We start from the raw sequence: 24009 nt of genomic DNA, 5'->3' as shown, positions 1-24009 counted from the left end.
GTTCATCAGCGCACTGGCCTTATTTGCCAAATAAATAGTTCGATTGCATTTAAAGTGTGCAAGTAGGTCCAGGGGTAGCCTTCGATGGGAATTAGTATGCTCCATTAAATGCATTCATCGATTGACAAAATGATTTACAAGACTATTAATGTTAACCATCACCCCCATACCCCCTGCAATTATGGTTTACTTGCATTTACATTTCGGCTATGTTGTGTGACTGCGATGGCGTTCCGAGAGATACGGAGAGGGAGTGCGTGCGATAGTGTATGTGTTCTTTATGGATTATGTTTGATATATATATTTTGCTGGGTACATGTCATAAAGCGTTCTCTGATTACATATATCTGAGTAAAAGCAAAAAGCATCAATTAAAACGCAACCAAAAACCAAATCCAAAATAAGCAAAAACAAGCAACAACTAAAATCGTGTCTTGCATGTTGTTTAAACGAAGTGCATTTAAAAAGTGAGAACTAAACATAAAATTCCAAATCGGTGTTTTCTTTATATCCATATATCTATATACGTATACAATAAATATATATATTGACATTTAAATGTATCTGCATATTGCGCAACACAACTAACAACCTAAACAGCCAAAATACCTACTAATAACCCAACGATATCGCTGATGTTGTGGCTTTAATGTGCTACCCCCCCACCCCCCCTTGTCTAATAAATAAATAATATAATTAAAGCCAAGTCAAGCTCCACCTCTGCGCTCTCACAAATCAAATGCATTTTAATTTACATTATTAAATATGAATGAAATAATTTGATTTATGCACTCGCCCTTCGGACGGCTCAAATTCAGGTTGGGTTGGGATTGGTAGTCGCCGCGCGTTGATTTTCCACGGCATAAATTATAAATCGATCCGAATGGAGAGATTTATAATGCCACGAGCCACGGGCCCTGACATTTCCAGCAGCTCACTGTCCCGTACCGTCCGGCCCGAGTTTTGTCAATTACTCAAATTGCCGCAACTAATAATGAATGTCCTTCAAATATTCCATCTGTGTGAGCGGGGGATTAGTGCTGGGACCGACAATTGGCAAAGTTTTGGCATCATTGCCGTCAAGGTTCTGCCCGACAACGTGCTCGTGGTTAACCAAAGGTTACTCCTTCGACTCCTCCTTCTGCCACTTCCTTTCGGCTGCCAGCAACCCGATGATTATGATAGTCCTGTCATGCAACCAAATGCCGTGCCGACAGAAGCCGGGTCGAAGGCTCCTCTGGCACGACATTAAAATGCACATTGTGGCCCGGGCGTCATCACCATCAGCATCAGCATCAAAGTTAAGAAAAATAAAGTCATTAGCATTTTTCGGCTAACACCAAAGTGCCACTTTCCCGCCCTTGTCTAATGACTTGCCAGGTTGCAGCCAGCCACCACAAAAGGTCCTAAATGACTCGGGCCAAGGATGGATATATGTGTCAAAAGGAAATGGCCAAAGGCCACCCCCACCTTCCTACAGACAAACAAAAAAGAATGGAAATTGCCAGGGGTCGGAGGCTACAAGCTTCTATAGTGTTTAATCTCTTGTTCGGGGCGTGTTCTAAGTCGCAAGTCAGAAATCGGAATCAAATGTACATTATTTAGCAATCTGCGTGGCAACGTCCTTTTCTGTACAGCCAATGCTATGGAAAAATAGATTTAAATTCAGCAATTACTATTCAAAGTTTTCATCGCCAAGAGGCAGGCAAAAAGTCATTAGATTTTGCTTGGCCATTAATGACATGAAAAGCTTTGCGAATAAACATCCCATTATGGATAAATGATTTTAAAACTTTTACGTTAATTTATAAAAAAAACAACAATCTATTTGATTAAAGATTTAAAAATCAATAAATTTCAATAATGTGCGAAAGTTGTTTCAAAGTTCTGTTTACCTTTTCCCACGAAGAAGTTGACACTGCCGTTGCCATAGCATACTTTTGAGGGCAAGTCAAAGATCACGCTCGAGATGGAGTCAAATCTATTAGCATTATCCATTGATACGTTATAAGCACTAAGCACCCCTAAAAACCATTATAAACACACTTTCGCCGAAATATATTAGTTCGCTAACAGCGGCCCGAGTTCGACAAAGTCATTTGCCAGCGTTGAGCAAACTGCTCGGCTCACTTATCACCCACTCATTTGTCTCGACTCTGGCAAAATACACACAAGGATTCAAGGACTCGTGGATGGGGGATATGGGACATGGGTTGTGGGATACGGGATATGGGATCTGAGTGCTGCCAAGGCCAACAAACTTTGTCCTTGAACAACAGTGGCGATGTTAGTCTACTCTCGCCTCTCCGGCTCATGTGCATAACCCATTTATACGGCAAGGAGCTAACTTTGCCAAAAACATTCATTCATCACAGGCAAGCTGGGTGACTACAAAGGGAATCGAGGAGCTGGTTGCCAAGCAGGATGCGAGAGGGGAAGCATCCACGAATCGAGTGCCTGAAATCTGAAATCTGGATTGTTGTAACTACAGACGACAACAGCAATTGTTGGCTCATTAGAAACTCATTTAAAAACAATTTGGCACGTTAATGCAAAATAAATCTATAAGCTTATGCAGGCTGCTCTGCTACCCGCTCGTCTGGCCGTAAATGTATCTGTATTTGAGCAGACGTGTCCTGGTCACGATTAAGGCGAAAGCTTAATGCAGATGCGGAGTCTGTTGCAAATGATGCTTTAAAGTTGTTCCGAAAAAAAAGGAAAAACGAAACGGGGACAGAGTGTCATTAGTATGCGTCAATGTCAGGGGCTCACATCCTGCCTGGGGCAGGCGTCATGTCATAAACATGAAATTTGCACAAAACCGCCATTTTTATAAGGTGTCAACAGCAAATATCTTGCAGAGGCACCCACACACCCACCAACGCTCAACCCAACCCCATACATTCAAATGTTGCTGTTACGGAGGGGAAACGGAAATGCCTGCATATTGGCTTAAACGAAAATGCCAGCTGAGCAGGAGCGCGGAAGGACTTTGGGCGCTGGGTGGATCGGGGCGTTGAAATATCAGATAGCTGGAATGCGAAGCAGAAATCATCCAGGTCACCAGAACAGCCTCTGGCCATGGGAGCTGCATATCATTATGGAAGCACTAGGCCCCCTGAATCTTTTTAATGGCTCAAGTCGTTACTGCAGCTGCCACTCTGCGGTTTTTTTATCCGTTTTTCTGTTATTTTTTGTGGCTTTTGGTTACAACTCGAAGTTTTTCGTATTTTTGTTTATACTCGAAAGTTATTAATGGCAGTCACCTAACAGATGGGGGGTGGAGAGGCTTTCACATGCAGATCCAAAGGGCTGTTCATCTGCATTTCAAATGGATTTCCTCGTTGACCACCTTAAACCCATCATCCCGAATCCGGACGGCTCAGTGACAATGCGCCGGCATGAAATATCTTTAATTAAAATTTTGTATAAAGATAAATGGGTTTTGATACCTAGTTCAAAGTTTTTATTGCACAGCATCACCAGGGCAGTAGATGTATTCCGCCCTCACAGATACAGGCACAGACACAGAGGCAGGACGATAAGATTGTAAAGTAAATTGGCGCAATGGACAAAGGCTCTGAAGGACGGCCGACCAGCAGAATTAAAATTGAACAGAGGCAGATTGGGATGGAGATTGAGATTGGGCTGCAAGGCTGGAGCTTGGCTCAAAGCAGCTGGTCTTGGCCAGCAAAGTTTTTGATAGCATTTCATTTGGCTTACTTTGGTCTCGATGTGCAAATCGAGTGATGATGATGGTAAGCGGGGCTTCTTAATTGCCACGGACCCCCACTTAAATTGGAGCACATTAAAGCCACTTTGATTTCACAGCTAGTGGAGATGTCCTTAAGCTTATACGTAAACGTTATAAAAACAGATGCTTTAAATAAATGTAACAATGAACCAAAAAAAAAAAAAAAATAGACAAACAGCTGAAAATGAAAAACAAAAAATCCTTGTAAAACTCATAAACTAAATGTATAAACCAAAACTTTCTTTTATCGTGCTCTGCTCTTTTTAAACTTTTGACTTCAATTAACTTTTATGCTTTCCTTACGTCTCACTATTACTTTGAATTATTTGTTTGCTTTGAACTTGATTTTCCTATTTTGTTTGGCGTTGACAACAAAAACAACCAAAATTCGTTCCAAATGCGTTTGTAGGACGAGAAGAATCAGCTTCTCATAACGAATCTTTGGCTTTCGTTGGTAAGTCTAAAGTAAAACTCGCCACATCATAAATCATAAACCTAAACCCCGAAACTAAATCCCAACCAATAGCTTAAAACGTATCTTAAATAATGTGTAATCGCTTTAAACCTTAAATTCATAAACCAAACATTGCGGACTCTTTTTGCCCCGACTCGGCAGTTAGTGTTTGTTTATATGTCTACTTCATCTACTCTACCCCTTTATCTCGTAGTACTTCCGGCTGATTTCGGGCCAAAAAGAGTCCAGCTTGACCATAATTTAAACACACACGGCCCAAACCCCTGCTCACCTACTAAAATGAGTTGATCGAGTTCTCGTTCGTTGTTCAATGAGTTAACTATTACCCGAATTTCTGATCCCGAAATCTCTGTTGTACAAAACGCTTCACATCTCTACGACTCCTCTACTTTCCCTCCTATATCTCCGGTTGAGATGCGTGTTGGCTTAGACCGTGTGTGCTTTAAATTATTCTAAATAATCATTCATCCCTTAAATTAATATTCCTAAATATGAGCTTAAATAGTACTATAAATTTGCTTACTTAAATACGAAACATACTCACAGACACGGCTGAATAAACTTTGATTTCCGCTATTTCCTTTTATTCTCTTTGAATTATAACTTTTTTACAATAGATGTCAACAGTGGCAGCTCGTTTTTTTCCAGCGAGCAACCCCTTTTTTGAGAAACCTTTTTATTTAGAACTCGATACCCAGTTAGTTTCATTTTCTTTTCCTACTGAGAGCAACTAAAAATCAGACACAACTAAACCAAACCAAGAAAAAAACACGACTCTAAATAACACCTAAACCCTGCACAGAAAAACACAGAAATGCATGCTAATGAGATCGCATCGTGTAATGAGCCTCTAACATTATTAGTCCGTACAGCAGCATGTCCTGAGTTTTTATTTTATTTTCTGAGAGTGAATGTGTGTATGTGACAGCGCTTATCTTTTTCTGCCTTGTGAAAAGGATATGTGTTCAGCAGGAAAATCGAAAATCAGAGGACGGAAACGTAAGAGCTGAAACGCGATTTTTGTTTTTTTTAATACTATGGATTTATTTCCGGCATCGGTCCTGTGGCCCTCGTCAAGATCTGTCAATTTGGGAAATTAATTAAATTATTTATTTAACACGTTTTAAAGGTCAGCAGTCAACGTAGCCTCGAATAGTCTATACATTCAGTAATTTCCCAATTGCAATCAGGCAAAAAGTAGATGACTGCAAAATTTATGATTGATGTCCTCGTCCTGCGTTCGACTGCGTTTATAAACTGTCCGTCCACATTTTCAAATGGTGTTCAAATGTTTGTCAATTTGCCACTCTTAACCACAGACAGGCTGTTTGGTCGTGGAATCGCAAATGCCAACCGGTTCTTCCAGCTAGCCGATTGTAGTTCTGCTCGACGGCCCAATTATGCCGTCAAATAGCAATTAAAACCGATAAATGAACACCAAAAACCATCTGGACCAAAAACGCAGACGGCGAAATGGCAAAAAACCACGACTATCGTTCACTATCGACTCTCGTTGTTACTTTTTTCGAACGACAGTATATATGTAGATTGAAAGGTCCATTAGCTTCTTTCATTGGAGATACTTTTTAAATCACAATTATTCAATTAAACTTGCAAAATCAGGGAAGAGGCTTTATTGGCTTGCCACCACTTGATAGGCTAATAGGAAGTGCTATAAAGACGGTAATATTTTTGGAGGCATTAGGGCATTTTATAACAGGATAATGGCGCCACTTCCCAGAAGTTTAGTCGCACAAAACTGACGGTTAGCGTCGCGGAAACTATTCCGCAAAATAATTGCCACATTCGCATTAAAATCTGTGCCCTTCCGTCACATCCACCGCCGCCACTACAGCGGCGACACACAAAGCTGGGCAAAATGTTTTTAGGATCATGGAGGATGCTACATGGCTCACCTCAAAATGGGTCCCTCTCAGTCGAGGAGGCATCTGTTTTTACAGCTGTCATAAAAACCGCACACAATAACGTGGCAGTTGCAAAGTTTAAACTGTTTTAAAGCAGAGCACAGCCAGCACAGATGCAGACACTCGGCCCAACTCGTATAATTTAATGCAGCACGAGGCCATGGCATGTAATTAAATTTTTGTGATTTAAAAAAGGGATTGTTGTTGCAAAGCTTCCGGAGGCAGGCGGAAGGCGGCAGGCGGTAGAGGCCTGTGGGGACGTCAGGGGTCGGCAAGGACAATTGCTTGCTCTAAAAATGCCACAAATGTGTTAAATTATAAACAAAACAACAACAGCAATAGAACGAACATGAGCCCCGGCAAAGGCAAAACTAAGTAGAGGGGAAACTTTGCCGCTTTTATGACACGAACATGAACCACTTGTAGGAAAGCCACAAAACGCAGCGGCCAGGGGGAAATTCAGGACGTGGGGCAGAATCGCGTTGCAGCAACCGCAGAGTGACACAAAGCACTAAGCAACTGTTTGAGTACACTTGAAGAAATTTATATATTGTATATTTTCATTAGGTAGAAGGCAGATACTTTGGTTAGGTCACAGTTCATTTGAACTCCCATAAATCCTAGAAAAACTAAGATATTTAAAAACTTTCTCTATGTATCAGCAAGTAGATTTTCTCCCAGTGTAGCTACAAAGCAGGATCAGAAAAGAGCAAACGAGAAACGTTGATAAAACTTGTCTCATGTGCGGTTCAGCAGGCGAACGTGGGTGGGCGGGAATGGGCTGACTTAACTTGAAATTGTTGTCAAGTTGAACATTGTTGCATAATGCATACAGGGTGCATGGGTGTGTGTTTGTTTTTCGTGCTTATATGTGCAACAGCTTGCCAATCAGTTAGCAGGGCGATATGGCCATCTTTTCTTCAGTCCTAGCCTAGTGCGTAACCATAGATGGTATATCTGGTAGCTGGTAGAGTTGCATGGCTCCGTGTGTAGTTCATGTGCATGTGCTCAGCAGTTGAGTAGATTTCATTTTGAGACCTTACTTTCTTTCCAACTTACTTTCATGTCCTCCTTGCCCCAGAAAATGCAATTTCTTTTCGAAAAAAACATCACGTCGCATTTTAAGTTCAGTTCTTAGACATTTGATTTGTAAAGCATTTACCCAAAGTGATCAAATATCACGCTGCCATGCATTCAAAATTTAATAAAATCGTATCGCAATGCAGGAGTGGAACGACTACAATCTGCGCTGGAACGAGACCGAGTATGGCGGAGTCAAGGACCTGCGGATCACGCCCAACAAACTGTGGAAGCCCGACGTGCTCATGTACAACAGGTAAGTGGTCTGTCGCCGCTCCGGCCGGACTTGGCTCTAATCCAATAGAAAGGCTATCGCAGCCCCCGAATGAATCAATGAAACTAATCTGAGAATCAGTATAAAGTGTTTGCGCATTACTTACTATCAGTATAATACCAGCCACAGCTCCAAATCTGGGCATAGGGTCGTATAACTCACAATTACCTAAACCAGTAATCACTGTATTTAGTTGAACAACGGTAAGTTAGGCCGACCAAACCACGAATAGCAAAGAAATCCCAACAAAATCTACCGGATCCTTGCAAAGGATCTCCCAAAGGACCATTTTTTATCGTTTCGTTTGCGTTCAGTTATAGTTATAGTTTAATAAATACTCAAAGTAGCTGCATTGTGCACTTTAGTTGATTAAAACTAGATTATTAGACAATCATTAGGGATGCGGGAATGTTGCCAAAGATTATATTTGGAGCTTACTTAACTGTAAGTTCCATTTAAATCTTGATTATGCAACAATCTCGATTACGTTTATTGTATGCCCCCTTGTTTGTACGATTCTATTGAGTTGATTTTTTGAATTTGAAACGCCAACCCCAAGCATATTTGATATCGTATATGAGTTCACACCCACGCCCATCATTATATTATATAAATATGTAGATGTTGTTACAAACGCATCATAATCCACTCGCTATTGTTTGTGTGTCTATTTGTAAACAGATAAAATAACAAATACGAAAATCGAACCAGCCGCAACTCAAACATAAAATTATGTTTTCGATTCGGCGGCTAAACTCGACTTTTCCAACCCGTACAACCCGTTATGATATTTGTGTTTCAATGTTACCCACTTATAATTTGCTTTCAATGTTTATGTTTCAACGAGTGACTTTAACCAAAAACAAAACAAAAATTAAGGAAAACAATCAAAAAAGAATATAACCAGAATAATTTACATTTTGTTTACTTCAATAAGAGTAGTTTACACGCAGTGGTTGTCTAGTGGGACTGTACATTGTCAGCTTGCCGTTGATGTGGGCCTCACATTGTAATTGGATTCGTAATGCTAACCGAACGTTGTATAACACAAGAAATGCCTGAGTTATCCAGCATTGACTTAAACCAAAAACAAAAAAAAAAACCATCAAACCATAAATGCGAACTAAACCTAAAATAAAGACAAACTAACGCAAAACAAACTAAATAATCTCCTAGACTAAACTCCAAACAACTTAAACTTTGTTTAACCAGAATATTGCGCAAGTAGTTTGTTCGTAACAGCACGGGTCAAATTCCCCATCAAAATAAAGAATCGTGTGGGGTCAGCAGTCTGAGGTCTGTGGTCTGATTTCCAGTCAAAGACTCGCCCCTTGACTTTACCTTTGAAGAAGAAAAAAAAAAATGTAAGAAGTCCTTGCCGCCCCATTTCCGAAAGACAATAACCACCGCGGAAATTGTTCAACAATATGCTGGTGTAATATTTCTGGTTAAACGTTCAGTACTTGAATTTATTTGGCCAATTAGAAACAGTAAAGAAGAAATCATTTAAATGAAAAATGAAAACGAAACGAAAAATGTTTTTTGTCATACTCATACGTAGATTGCAAAAAACAGTACAAGATTCATCAAAAACATCACAGAAACGGCAAAATAGATTTTCAAGTATTGTGCATGAGAAATCAAATCCCTCTTGCTAAACAAAAGACTAAATAAAAACGCATAAAAATAAAACCAAATGCAAATATGTTTACCCTAAATCCTCCACCTCATCCAAGCAGAGTGCCAACAAGACTCTCACTTTGCAACAAGCCCAAAATCCACCAAAAATAATCCCATTTCCCTCCAAACATACACATACCACAACCAACACAATTAAAGTAAAAACTATTTACCCAATCTTAAATCTAAATAAATAGATAATTCCATTATATCAATTTAAGCTAAACCTAAATACGTTCAACTAAACCAAAACTTAGCTAGGCTAGCTAAGAAAAATCATCAAGTTAATGTTAATGTTTAAAAAATGTGCACAAAAGTACTCACCTGAACATAAGTCACCGAAGACCCCAACAACTAGTCATTCCAATCACAAAACCATCAAGGGTACTCTAATGCTAAATTCTAATTCTAATGGACTCGGCTGGCCGAGAATTCGAGCCACTTTCCTTAAGAACCAAAGTAAGATTACTTGACATGAATTTTTTTCCGCTCCGGTGTAATCTATTTGAAAATAGTGTCCGTAACTTTTTGTTTAAACATATTCTGCAAAACTTCTTTCCCGAAATTGCTGCCTTAATCTTTCTGTTAATTAAACTTGCACCTAAAAGTCCTGCAGATTCCTAAAAGTTTTCCAAGAAGTTGGCGAAAAGCTTCAGACAGAGACCTTTTATATGTTTACCTTCTTTTTTTGAAAAAGCTTTTTGAAAAGATTTTAAGGAAAGGTCAGCTCAAAGTACAATATTAAATGCAAATACTTTAAAAATCGCCAGTCTAAAAGACTTCAACAGTATAACATATGTAATATCAAAATTTATTTCACTCAATGTTAGTCTATATGTCCAACTAGTTATTCTAGAGGTGTGAGAGTGCGTGTGCCTGCTTTTTAAAATTTAAGAACAAATGAGCTTCGCTTCATACGCCCCATTGGCCAATCATTAATCATACGCCCTGTAGTCACTGAAATATAAAATACCAACAAAACAAGTATTTATTTTTGATTTTGGAAAAGCTTCTTAGCACCTGCCAAAGAAACAAGTTCAAAACCAAGAGTACAATAATATTGTTGGTTTGTCTTCAATAATTGCCATTTCATTCCCATTTTGCCAATTTCAATTCCATTCGCTTTCAAACATCCGTGTGCTTGTGTGCGAGAGTTGCAATCACCAAAGTAATCAATTGTTTTCGGTGTGTGCTATATCTAATGTTCATTCTAGTTATTTGTTCACTGTTTTCCTAAACAACAATAATACGTATTAACCAGCTCATGTTCCTCAGTGTGTCCAGTTGTAATCATCATCTCACCACTCTGCCCACAAATATTTCTGTTTACTAACCGATAACTATATGATATACATATATATAGCGATTGCTGTCTGTTCTCATTGTGTTTTACTGTCTAAACTACCCACATACCTTTATATACCAAATATATATCTAACCCCTATCTATATCTATCTTTATCTATATCCATATCTATATTCCGATTTAATTCTTTGTGTGTGCGTGTGCATTGATGTGTCAATTGCCAGGCATTGGGGAATCATTGCCATAGCCATTAAGTCTGTGTAAGTTAGCCTAAGTATATGTGTAAGCCCCTGCATGTACCCCAAGTATCCCTCTCCACGTCCTAGCTATAAGACCGCAGATCCAGAAACATCTAATGAAGCTGCAGAGCCAAGTTTGTGGCCTGCAATGTGTGCATAGATAAATGACTTCAAGGGGATCACTCTATTTCGGTGAATTTATATCTCATCCAGTGGTTAGGTTCCAGATATTTGCAAAAACGCTTATTCAGAATGCGATTCAACAAGAGCTGGCTGAATCCTTTACGGGAGGTTGGCCAAAAAAAAAAGGGGAGGGATTCAGCAGCTGAATCCGTGTTCACACAAAGGGGCTTAAACATTTTAAGCCATAACTTAAACGTCAAAATTTGTTCCCACATCCCCTGGCCATTTGCAGGTGCGACTAAAACAAGTTAAATACCCGCAAGTCCCTTAAGGCTGTGAAAAAATTTAGTCCCGACACTAACTTGGCTCTCAAATGAAGACAAACTACGGAGTAGACTTCGGGGCCGGACACAAATGCACCTGCTGCATTTGCCGAGCTAATTGCAATTTATATTTGCCACTGCAACGCAGCGAAGCGAGGCTTATTTAACCTAATGGGCGGGACACTGGACCACACACACCTACACCCACACATGGACACGGGACCACACGTGCAACATTTTACGGTTGATTGACGCTCGGGGAGGCGCAGTGTCCTGCGGCAAATGGAATTTACATGTCACACGGGGGCACCCAGGTTCCGGGCAAACAAAAAAGCCCAGCCCGAAACAATGAATCAAAACACGTACGTTGCAGGTTTAATTTCCACGGCACGCAGCATCCGGCGCTGATTTCGTACGAATCCGTACGGAAAGGGAAGAAGATGGCTCCAGAAGGTGGCCAAAACCAAGAGACCAAGAGAACACCAAGGCCAAGAACAAGAACAAAGGACTAGGCTGGAAATAAAAATCATATTGATTAGCCGAGTAGTCGTCCGGGGAAATCAGTAGATGGCCAAGGAGCCACTGGGCGTGGCCCTCGTTTCCCACTTCCCTTGGAGAAACCTTTTGGCTGTCAACTTTGTTTGCTAATGAACTTGAGCAGAGGCCAGGGTTCGTGTCCGAGACACTCGCAACTTGTTCCCAATCGGAGTTTTTCTTTCATTTCGCAGGCGAATTTTCTAGATTTTTTCCTGACAAGAGTTTTTGGTTCGAGGAACGTCCGACCGTCAGACTTTTATTTCGTTTAATTTATTAATTCTTCTCTGTTCGAGACTGTTCAGGCTGTTTCGGGCCTAATTTGTATGCGTCGCCAACCCTGCTAATGTGCGGCCATCATTTAGATCAATAGCGAGACACCCACAGATACATTCAGAGCTACTGAAACAGATACAGATACACAAAGCGCTAAAGATAAAGATACATGGCCCGCCTCATTACGAATGTTGGCTTTCCCTTTGTGCCATTTACTTATGCTGATTTTGGCCACGGATTGGCATTCCTTCCACGTTGTTTAATTGAGAGGCCAGGCTGCCTTAAACCGCCAATGCCAGGCCGGAAGGGAAGGCTTTCACTCTAATTGCAACATTATCGGCCACGTTCTTTAAAAAGCTTCAAAAGTCAGGCCGCAGACCAACGAAACTGACAGCGGTCTTGACTAAGATGTAAAGGCTTCCTTTACAAGCCCAAAATCCGAGTCCGAGTCCGAATCCAGGCGAGACCAACGTCAATATTAATAATGCCCATAAGGGCGGCGGCCAGCGGGCAGCGGGCAGCGAGTGGCTCTCTGGCATCAAGGCCGTAAAAAAAAGATAACCGAATATTTCAATTTTGGAAATTAAAATGATGTTAAATGCGGCCAAGGGTGTGATGAGGGTTTTGGCCTTCTCAGACCCAGGGGATTGACAGGCCAATCACGATTGTATATGGATGTGCATACATGTGTGGGATTCTGTTTCAACATATTCGCTTTACAACGTCCGCCTCGCACCTGCAATATCAATTAACCGGAATACGCCGCAATACATATTATGTCCTGCCAAAAAGCCCCTGGCCGCAATCTCTTAAGCCCGAGTGGGCAACATCTGCGCTTCGGTAGAGGTTTTGGGTGTCGGCGATGGTTAGGGCTTGACCGGTCGCTAATCAGGGGCCAAATACCACTTAAGTTCCACGGCAGTTGCATATCGGCCCGAATGCCAGGACCCGAATCGCCCCCAGGACCTCACTCCATCGCAGCGCCCTGTCCACCCCGTATTTCACTCTGGGATCACCCACATGTCATTGCCTCTTTGCGGTGACCGAAAAATGCAAAATAAAATTGTCCACAAAATGTTTACGCAACATTCTCGGTGCTCGAATCGAAATCAGAGCTGTAATTGCATTTTATTGCAGCATTTTGAGGGCAAGACCAAAGTCAAGAGACACTCATATATAATGTAAGCAAATATATACGTAATACGGGTATATGCACGGTATATGCTCCCGATGGGATTATACCATACATACATACGTCAAGGCGGAGACTCTGGCATTCAAATGGTGGTTCACTGTTTCGGAGTATCCCCAGCCCAGGGTTCATTTGCATATGCACATATTGGTAGCTGCCACAAACTGGATACAAAGATACTCGGCTGCAAAGATATTTGTATCTGGGCAGCCGCAGATTGCCACAGCCGTTTAGTGTGTTTAGTGGCGAGTGCCAGCCAGGCAATAGGAATTCCGTACGGGTCATCAACTGCCGGTTGGCTGGATACATTACATTACATTACAGTAAACACCCCCTGGGAGAGACCACACGAATGCCTGTTAAGCCGAAACACTGATTAAATTTAAGTAACCCTAGAGCTATTAAGTCTGCCCCCATAGAGGTAGAGAACAAGAACCCTACGCCACTTAGTGTATAAGACCAACAAGAACACAACACACACTATATCCCCCGTTGATCCCCAGAGTAGTGACATTTACCTAGAAATCCCCAGAAACAAAAAACATTTTAACTAGCGATGAAACAAGAAAATGACAAATGACCTATGACAAAGCGCAAGTCACATATGTATACTACGTATATATTTAAAAATGAAACCAATAACAGATCAACTGAAAACGAGATAACCTAAAAGTAAACCAATGAATTGATTAATAAGCCGATAATCGAATAACAATCAATCGAACCACCCAATAATCGATTAAAACAAATTGTACAATAATCTAGCGCGGATGAGGGATTCGATGGCACGTATCACACCAACATTGTGGTCAAACATAACGGCAGTTGTCTGTACGTGCCCCCTGGTATCTTCAAGAGCACATGCAAGATAGACATCACGTGGTTCCCATTTGATGACCAACATTGCGAAATGAAATTCGGTAGTTGGACTTACGATGGAAATCAGGTAAAGTGCAAAAGCAATCGACAATCGATAAACAAAACAAAAACACTCGCCAAGCTAACCAATAAGAAACCAAGCAGCGAATAGCTCGATAGAACAGTAAGCGCTGGCTACACTAGGCAAAACTCATCCATCACTCACACTAACTCTGATACTAACACTGACACCCAAAAAACACTCAAAAAACACTTCAAAAACACATTCCAAATCGAGCACGATCACGCTTATGCTAATCACGAGACTCACGCACCAGGTACGAGAGGGAACTTCGATTCGAAAGGGAGTTGACTTCGTCGAGAGCTGACTGTAGCGATAGGTTTCAGCGATAGTACAGGTTTTATTTGACGAAAATACGTCCAGGATTTGTCATTTCGTTTATATGCTTTTCCAAACTTCTATCTCTCTCTCTAACTATCTAACTATCTCTATCTCTAATCTATCCCGAATCTATGTTCTAGTTTTTGATTTGTTCGTTCGTTAAAATATCATGCCGAACAATTCTTTGCGTTTTTGCGAATTACAAAACCAAAATATCGCAGTGCCGAACAGCACTGTACAGAACTGTAAACAGGTCCTGTGTGTTGGCTAAAATATTCAAGTCGGGCCTAAGCCCGGGCAATTGAATATTTTAAGCCAACACACGCACACGGAAGGAGCTATGGCAGAACTATGGCTCTCGTAGGTTGTCTCCCAAAATGGAATCATGTGTGGAAACCGTAGCAGAGAACTTACTTCTCGAGTTTCAACTATTTTGCATGGTAGCAGGCAAAAACCACGCCCAAAACAAATCAGCAACAGGCGAAGGTTTTTCGGACGACGTAAAGACTCTTAATGAAAGTCAAACAAAAGTATTACAAGAAATTATAATGAAGGATGTTTTGAGTACAAACCTACATAAATTGCAGCGCTTTTATTTCCCACGTACTTTGCACCCACAACAACTAAGTGAATAAAAAACATCAACTTAAAAACTATTCAAATTCAAATGAAAAGAAAAACTATATTTTTGCTCGCTCGCTCTCTATCTCTCTCTCTCTACTTCTCTCTCTTTCGTACACCTCGAACACATGCTATATCTGTACATAAATGTTGTTTCAATGTGGCTTTTTGTAAAATCTCTCAAATTTTTCAACAAACTAAAATCTTAAATGTTCTTTTTCTCCAATATAAAAAAAAAAAAAAAACAAAAAACAAATACCAAAAACTCAAAACTCAACCACCAAAAAAATATATGTAAAAATTGATTTGCCAATGGTAAATTAATTTCCATTCTGTATGAATACCCTATACAAAATATTAACATTATAAAAATCAGTTGGATTTGGTTTTGAATTCCGAAGATGGAGGGGATCTTTCCGATTTCATAACAAATGGCGAGTGGTACTTGCTTGGTTAGTAAACAAACCTCATTACGCTTATTCCTCTAACTGTTATTTCGTTTGATCGTTGTCATTTGTAAATTGTCTAAACCGCATTATCTCAAACGCAAAAAAAGAAAATCTATTATAAGCTAACCTTTTATTTAACCCATTGCTTGTGATACAGAAAAAAAAAGCTTCATAGACCGTTTTATTTTCTTAGCTTTTCAGTTTCTTTAAACATAGTTTTACGATTAATTTGTACATACTCTAGATAATATCGATCTGTATAAATCTGTTGTACATAATATGTGTCTTTGTGTCTGTAAATATCGTCTATGTTTGTGCCTCTGTCTCCATCCTTGCCATATCCTTGCTCGATGATCACTAATCCGAGAATTCTTATCGTCCAGCCATGCCGGGAAAGAAGAATACGATAGTCTACGCCTGCTGCCCAGAACCATATGTCGATATCACCTTTACTATACAAATACGCCGCCGTACATTATATTATTTTTTCAATTTAATCGTGCCATGTGTGCTAATCTCATCGATGGCCCTCTTGGGCTTCACATTGCCGCCGGACTCGGGCGAGAAGCTGACGCTGGGTGAGTATGCCAACCGAGTTCCCCCTCCGAGTTACTTATTTTGCAGACACTTAACCACGCAACATACCAACTGATCTGAACTGAATATTGTCCAATATATATAAATGTGTTTTGTGAGTTTTTTCAGCGGTGATTGCCCATTGCCATGTCCCAAGTCCGGAGTTCGAATCCGTCCAATACCAAAATGCATAGATGTCTCAGAGTTAGAGTTAGTTAGGCCCAGTCCAGCAGGTTATCGATGAGGTAGCGAAATGAGGCTTAGCTGGATTTAATTACAAATACGAGTAAACTCCCTAATGAAAAAAAAAAATACAAACAAAATCCCCCTTAAATCTGTATAATCAACGCTGCTTTTAATAAAAAGTCAATCTATGCATGTTCTTTGTTCAATTAATCAACAAAAGTAAACTTAATTTAAAGATCCGTGAGGGTGTTCCTTTTGAGAAGCTATTCCCAAAAGGCAATCACTTGTTTTATAAAAATAATTCAATCGTCCCGTTTTCCCGTGCAAAGACGAAATAAACCCCCTTTATAAACTCCATGAACAAATCCCCATAAAGGAACTAAACCGTAACCTAAATCTGATGAGTAAACTGTGTAAAAGTTATGTTAATTTTCCAATAAAACCAATAATAATAAGTCTGATTATGTAAACTTGATCTTTCAGTTTCCGATGTGTTTTGCGTTGAACTTTGATTTAAATTGCGTTTTATATTTATTGTATCTCTTGTTGCAGGCGTAACTATACTACTATCATTAACAGTATTTCTTAACCTTGTCGCCGAGTCAATGCCGACAACGTCGGACGCTGTTCCTCTTATAGGTACACACACACGCTAATTAACCCGCTATAGCCTAAAGTGCGACCCGACCCGGTCTGGTCCGGTCTGGTCCACGACACCACTTAACAGTGCCAATACAGAAGTCGTGCTGTGCTAATGCTGTTTTTAGTTATCATTAGTTTGCTACAGTAGTGCAATGAACTGACAAACCAAATCAAAAACGAAACAAAAGAAAAACCCGATACAAGCCACTAATACTAATACTAATACTAACCAAGAAACTGATCAGAAAGAAACTAAATACCAATACGAAATACCAATTAGCTTAGCTCTCAACACTTCTGTAACTGTCTTCCCAATCACACCCCGAAAAAACACTCGAACACCTCCACACGAATGAGGAATGATCAATAACTCCCAACTCTACAATTGTATGTTTGCCACTAGATCTAATTACGTCTCTCTGTGTACTCTCTGGACTATCACCTCGTGTGCCACCACCGATCAACTGGATGTTGGATAGACTAGACACACTCTACTACTCTAGAACTCTACTCTATATATAATATATGTAATCCCCCACAGAACCTCCAGACCTCCCAGTCCAGCCAGGGCCTTCTGCTGGATCTGTTTTCTCTATCTTGTTTTCCAACTAACATTAGTCCTTGGTCTTGCCAGTCTTTACTATTTTACTCACTACTTCACTAGCCTTAAGGTGTATCCCCCCAGAAAGCTCTGACATAATTGGTATTTGACCTCAAGACAAAAACACAATCGCCACAGCCCAATCACAATCACAGTTCACAATCAAAGTCACAAGTCACCAATCACAATTACAGCCACAGCCACTGTTACAAGAACCAAACAACGTACAACGTACAAATACAAATTACAATTACAATTACGAGAGTTTTTCGTTTCGATTTTGCTGTGTTTGCCCATAAAGCCGACCTATATAATCTCAATCTGAAACTGAATCTGAGTCTGTTCTTGAGTTATTTTTGTCGTTTGGTTGTTGCTTCGTTTGATTGTTTGTTTGTTGGAATTCGTTTATCTACGTGTGCCTCTAGATGATACCTTTTATTTTGTCCCTCGATCGTATCGTTTCGTTTTGAGTCTCTTTTAAGTTCCTTATTAAATAGCCTGCCAACCTCATTATATATATTATATATATACCTTAATATATGAAAAATAAAACGGAACCGAGTAACCCGATCATCCTGTAAATACGCTTGTCCTTAGAGTGTGCTCGCCTCATAATCACGCCGGGACGAGTCCAACCCCACTCATTAACCCAATCCCCTTCCTCGTCTAATCATCCCAACTATAAAATAAAGCATAGCAGCATTTCGAAACCGCATCTGAAACGTAGACAGAAATGCAATTAAAGAAAATGTATTTTAAATCTAGCCACAACTGTATATATACACAAATCTCTAAAAGAAAAACCATAAAAAATCCAACGAACCACCTTTTTTCGCTACCAGGAGATACAGAAACAGGATGAAAACCAAAGCCAAAAAGAAACAGCAGACGAGAACAAAAACCAACTAACTAACTTACAAAAAAGCACAACAGCTGAGTTAACCAGTTTTTTCAGTTTCCTATCTTTTTTTTTTGGAACAGTCCGACAAAAAACATCAACAAAACCATAAATAGAACAACAGGGGAAGTGTGGTGGAGGATTGTGGTGCTCGAGGCTCGGGGACTAACCGACCGCATATTTGGGGCCAGGAATGTAAAACGCCAAAGGGCTTGTACTTACATTCAGGACCAGAACTGCTTCTGCGGGTGCTTTGTCCCTCGAAATCGAATGCCAATTTCCAATTGACACTTCCCACCGATTCCCATCGAAATACTTGACATGTAGTTAGTCCCACCGTAGAGGTCTCCAGTTTGCAGCTGATACTTGGCTTGATAGAGAGTAGGACCAATAGCTAGCTAGGATCAGGACACCATTATACGTGTAATGTGAACTCCCCAAGCACACGAATGTCATAAATGTAGAGGTCCTTCGGTAGGTATAGCATATCCAAACCAGTTTAAAACGCTTGGCTGTACAAATGAGCCTCTGGGCTGCCCAGCTAACTCAGCATCTTTATTATCCATATGACTATATATATATATTTCGACACCGATCACCCACAAATACCGAACACTGTAAATAGACAACACGCCGAACAGACGTAAGTACACCAGTACCACCCCAGCCACCTCAACCCACCGAACCACCGAACCACCCAACCAAGAACAATCCAACACCACTGATATCCCCACCAAAAGGACAACCAGAACTTTTGTCCAACGTCGCCAACACGAGCGCATGCCAATCCAACAAAAAAAACGAGGCTAAAACCGAAAGCAAGCCAAAGCTTAACACCTTCTCAAACCACTATCTTTAACCCTCTGTGTCTATCTCTCAGTATTTATATAAATTTATGAATCTCAGTATCTCTCTTTCTCGCTTCGGCAAGAAATATTTGAACTTGCACATACTTACTCGCAAGAAACGAATCGAATTCTCACACCATCCAAACAACCAACCAATCAACCAACCAATCAATCAATCAATCAATCAATCTTTCCCCAAAAACTACTAACAAACACCAAACTAATCTAGCTTTTCTTGCTCAAAAACCTCGAAATGTATCAATATGTATAAGAATATAAAAACGCAAAATCCAGTCATTTGCAAACCCGTAAACTCCTGGCATTTAAACAGAACCCACGAACCATATCTATATAGAACCATAGCGCTAAACGAATCTCCGCCTAAACGATAAAACCCTAAATCAAAACCGAAATCGAAGCAACATTTGAACTTGCATTTATGCAGATCCATTTGATCAGATGGTAGAGTTGCAACTCCACATAATATCGTATCGTTCATGATGTCGAGCCCATCATGCGTTCATATTATGTCATATTTCTATATATTAACCCGATTCCAATACCGATTATGATAACCCATAACCATAACCCACTTTCAGCGACGACCCCCCAAGGATTTTGACAAATCATTTGCATGCCATGTGCAAATTTTCGCTCGTAATGCCCATTTAGCCTCAGTCCCCTGCGTTTTCTGTTGTTTCCCGCCTCATGTTTGCCTCGTCTCTGCCGTCGAGGTGGCACGTAGCAAATTAAATGAGGCGCGCATGTGGGCGTGGCAAATTGGCAACACGTAGTGCAAGTATGTGGGGTTTAAGGAGGCTTGAGCCTGGGCGCCTCGACTTCCACTTCCACTTCCACTTCGACTTCGAGTTCAATTTACAAAAATATTCCAAGAACCAGGACTAAGAAAGAAAAACTTGTGCTACTTTCAAAAGTTTTCCTGTCCCTCTTTCACTTTACTAATGGGTCGAAGTTGGAAGGATGGTTACCCCTGACCCCCCCGCTGGACCATAACATCCAACCATCTCCCCTCTGACCACTAAGCTCTCGAAAAGTTGAGATATTTTCTGCTAAAAAATTAATACTCTGAGCTGTTGTGAACTTGTCTTTTGGCCACACTTCTGCCAATGAGCTACTTAAAGGTGGCAAAATACTTCCAAGGGAACTCGCAGACACTCGCAGCATCTCAGAGGGGTCGACTTTGAGAGAGCTAACCCTGATTTCGGTAAATTTGCGTACTTTTAGACCCCAGAATACCCCCAGGGCCCTCCCCCTCCGATTTCTGTTGAACCTGCTTAGATTTTTTGAGTTTGCAGCATACTCAGGCATATACTCATTCACGCTCAGCCACACTTCATCCAGAGATCAAGATCAAAGAAACCGATAAATGTAAATTCTAAAAAGCCAGAAAACCAATCTCCAAACTTCAGTATTCCGTCTCCAAAAGTCCAAGATCCCACTTGGTCGGCCTTTGACCGAAAGGCGCTCCGAAAACCCGATCCTCGAACAGACACAATGACACAGAACCTCTAACGCCCAAAACACTAAGCCCTTCCAATGTCCTCAACCCAAAGATACATCCACACATACGCCACTAGAGATACAGATACAAAATACAGATACAGATACACTTGAACATACATAAACGTACGCTTTATAATTTCCATTTTGATTGTGTCATTTGTTTTTGTGTGATTGTTATTGTATTTTTCAAAACGAAAACGAAATTCTTTTGTTTCAGGAGTTACAATTCTTCTATCGCTCACAGTGTTTCTCAACCTTGTAGCTGAGACATTGCCCCAAGTATCTGATGCAATCCCCTTGTTAGGTAGCGATTGCATTTAAAACATACTTACCAAATGCAAATATATATTCAAATTTGTCAAACAAACCGAATAATTAACTAAACTACTTAATATGATTTACATATACGTACACGCTAAAATAAATATGTATATATAGCAGTATATATATACATATCTATGTATCTACATATATATATTCATGAATATTATTGTTATTGTTGTTATCTATATATATATATACATATCTATTACGATTATATTACTCACACACATTGCTAAATTGTTCGCATAAATAATCCCCCAAAAACAAACCAAAGCCAAAAAGAAACCAAACCGAACTTACAATTAAACTTAAATAAAGTATTAGTCTAACTAACAACCAAACCAAAGTCAAACAATATCCAGCTCTAAAGTGACAAAAAGTTGTTAAATGTTATTTGTGTACGTCGTACTATGTTTACTAATTACAACAACTTTGCTAAGTACCTACTAACTTAACTTAACTTAACTAAACCGAAACCAAACTAAACCAAATCAATTCTAATTCCAATTCGTTCTCTCTGTTACCCAAACCTATCTTCTAAATCGTTCTAAACTTGAAGTAATAATAATATCAAATATACAAATATATATCCAATATATATCGAAGCAGTTCTTAGTTGATCATACTATCTTCAGTTGCCTCTATATCGCCTTCTCTATATCTCGATCTCGATCTATCTCTCTCGCTATATCTATCTATGTATCTATCACTGTATTCTGTATTCATTTGAACAATCGACAATCTTTTTGGTTCGCTTCTTATCAAGCCACTTCAGATCAACAACAAATCCCCAGGAAGCCAGTTACTGAACACAAGCTAGGGCCAACTTTTAAATGCTATCGTTATCTATATGTACTTCCGTTCTATACTTTCCTACTTCCGTTTCCGCTTTCTCTTCGATTTCTTCTACTCCAGTCCATTGCAGTGCGACCCTTAGAGTCCACCAATGATTTTTCAATTCCCTTCAATAAATATATATATTAATATTAATCCAATTCCCTGAACTGATACGGCAAGACCTTAACGATGCATTCGACACTTCAATTCGAAATTAAACTCTTAGAGTTCCAAATTCTAGCCATTGCATCAGGTCTTTGCCGCCTAGTAAGCCAGTTCCTTCTGTAATTACTCAACTTTTGCAAAAAATAAAAACATAAATACTATATGCAATTATGTACTCTTTATATATAAATCCTGTTGAAACTGTTATGTCTTGCAGTACACATTGCTTGTACTCCTTCCGCTTCGCTAATATCCTCCAAATTTCAACCCATATGTTATTACAAAAGATACTTATGAGACAGATTTCAATACAAGTGAGTTTGGGATAATACTTGTGAATATTACACGAAAAACGCCTTAGCTCCAGATGTGAAGTGATCTCCTCACTAATAGACCGAATGATATTAACAAATAAAGATATCCATTAGTTAAAGAAAAGAAAGAAAGAAATGATTTTTTGTCTTATGTCGTATGATTTGACTTTTTTGCTAACTGCTTTGATTTGTGTTTGATTTGGTTCTCTCACTCTCAATCTCACTATCAATATCAATATCAATATCACGCCAAAGACACCTCACCTCAATCACTCATCAATAGAGTATCGAATTTTGCATTGCTTTCACCTTTCACCTCAAGGTTACTTCACCCTCGGTTTTGTTCATGAGTAAAAATATATTGCCACCATCTTGCAGCTCGTTCTCGTTATCGTTATCGTTATCGTTATCGCTCGCTCACCCGTCACACACACACTCACACTTAAATAAAACTACCAGTCATGAGACCACGACAAAAAATATATATGAAAACCACCCACAATGACCCACCCAACCACCGCTCCACTCCACACAAAATAATTTAAATTTCCCAATCACATTCCCCCACCAACCACACTTCTGCCACTCTATCTGTCTATCTCTGAACTTTCGATATTCTACTGTTTGACCCATTTCTCGGAATGATATTTTTTGCTTGAGAACCTTTTTGAGAACTCAAAACTGTGTACGAAAATTAAAGATCCATTATAGAATCGAATAATGTACTATATAGTGTAAATATTGGTCGATCGATAGCCTAGCTGGTATTGCAAAAATATCATTTCGTTGGGATCCGCTTGCCATCATGTTTGTTTGTTGACTTGGGTCGCGGATTCATTTGCTTACAGATAACCGATATATATGTATACTCGTATAGCCACTTGGAATGCACTCTCCCCCACCAAGAAAAGCAGCTAACAACCAATCAAATAACTATAATTAATACTTAAAAAGTATGCCTGACACCCCGGGTTTTGTGTGTGCCAAGTCGTGTTGTGTTCTCTGCGAGAAGGTTCAGCCAAAAAATATCATTTAGTCTAAAAACCCCGAAGCTCCTGCCTATCCTGCCTATCTCTGAATCTGTAACCGAACCCGAAGACACTCGGACTGAATTCGCGGACGGACCAACTCCATATATCCGGCTATCCACAGAATAAAAAAAAAACACCAGTTCTGACCAAATTTGACCAAATATTTTGCAGGTGTCACTATCCTACTGTCGCAAACAGTTTTCTCTCTGCTGGTCGGCAATGTCATTACCAAGACCAGCGAAGCAGTACCGCTCTTAGGTATTCGTAACCTTCAATCTTTTGTAACTTTGAGTTTATGATTTCGAAACAATCAACAAAAACCAAACTAAATCTAAATTCTTAGAACCTAAAAAAAAACCAAAACTTTCTCTCTTTTAGCTGATAAATCAAAATAAAATCAAACTCAAAAACGATTGTACAAAGTACTCCTTAGACATAACGAAAGTTTGCGCTAAAAACATCAAAAGTGAATCTTGTAAAAAACCAAAACTAGAGCGACTAAAGTAGGTAACGAATGTTAAGCGATGCAGAGCATGATCCAACTCCAACTGG

At 39.8% G+C, this 24009-nt stretch overlaps 1 protein-coding gene across 5 annotated transcripts in view; it reads left to right on the top strand.

Annotated features, from left to right (window-relative positions):
* Positions 1-24009, top strand: part of LOC6504542 (acetylcholine receptor subunit alpha-type acr-16) — an 81484-nt gene that overhangs the window by 52825 nt on the left and 4650 nt on the right. The window contains exons 3-8 of one of the 5 annotated variants that reach the window (XM_014904957.3): positions 4164-4208; positions 7381-7490; positions 13946-14126; positions 15439-15514; positions 15895-16089; positions 21004-21090. In XM_014904957.3, the coding sequence (XP_014760443.1) occupies positions 4164-4208; positions 7381-7490; positions 13946-14126; positions 15439-15514; positions 15895-16089; positions 21004-21090 (694 nt within the window). Of the gene's footprint in view, positions 1-4163; positions 4209-7380; positions 7491-13927; positions 14127-15438; positions 15515-15894; positions 16090-16825; positions 16913-21003; positions 21091-24009 lie in introns of those variants that run through there. The other 4 variants (XM_014904956.3, XM_014904958.3, XM_014904954.3 and 1 more) reach the window with 4 other exon arrangements.

This window comes from Drosophila ananassae, chromosome 3R, assembly GCF_017639315.1.
Source record: "Drosophila ananassae strain 14024-0371.13 chromosome 3R, ASM1763931v2, whole genome shotgun sequence".
In the NCBI taxonomy this organism is placed as follows: domain Eukaryota; kingdom Metazoa; phylum Arthropoda; class Insecta; order Diptera; family Drosophilidae; genus Drosophila; species Drosophila ananassae.
Note: the sequence above shows the minus strand (reverse complement) of the source record. Positions and strands in the feature narration are given on the sequence as shown.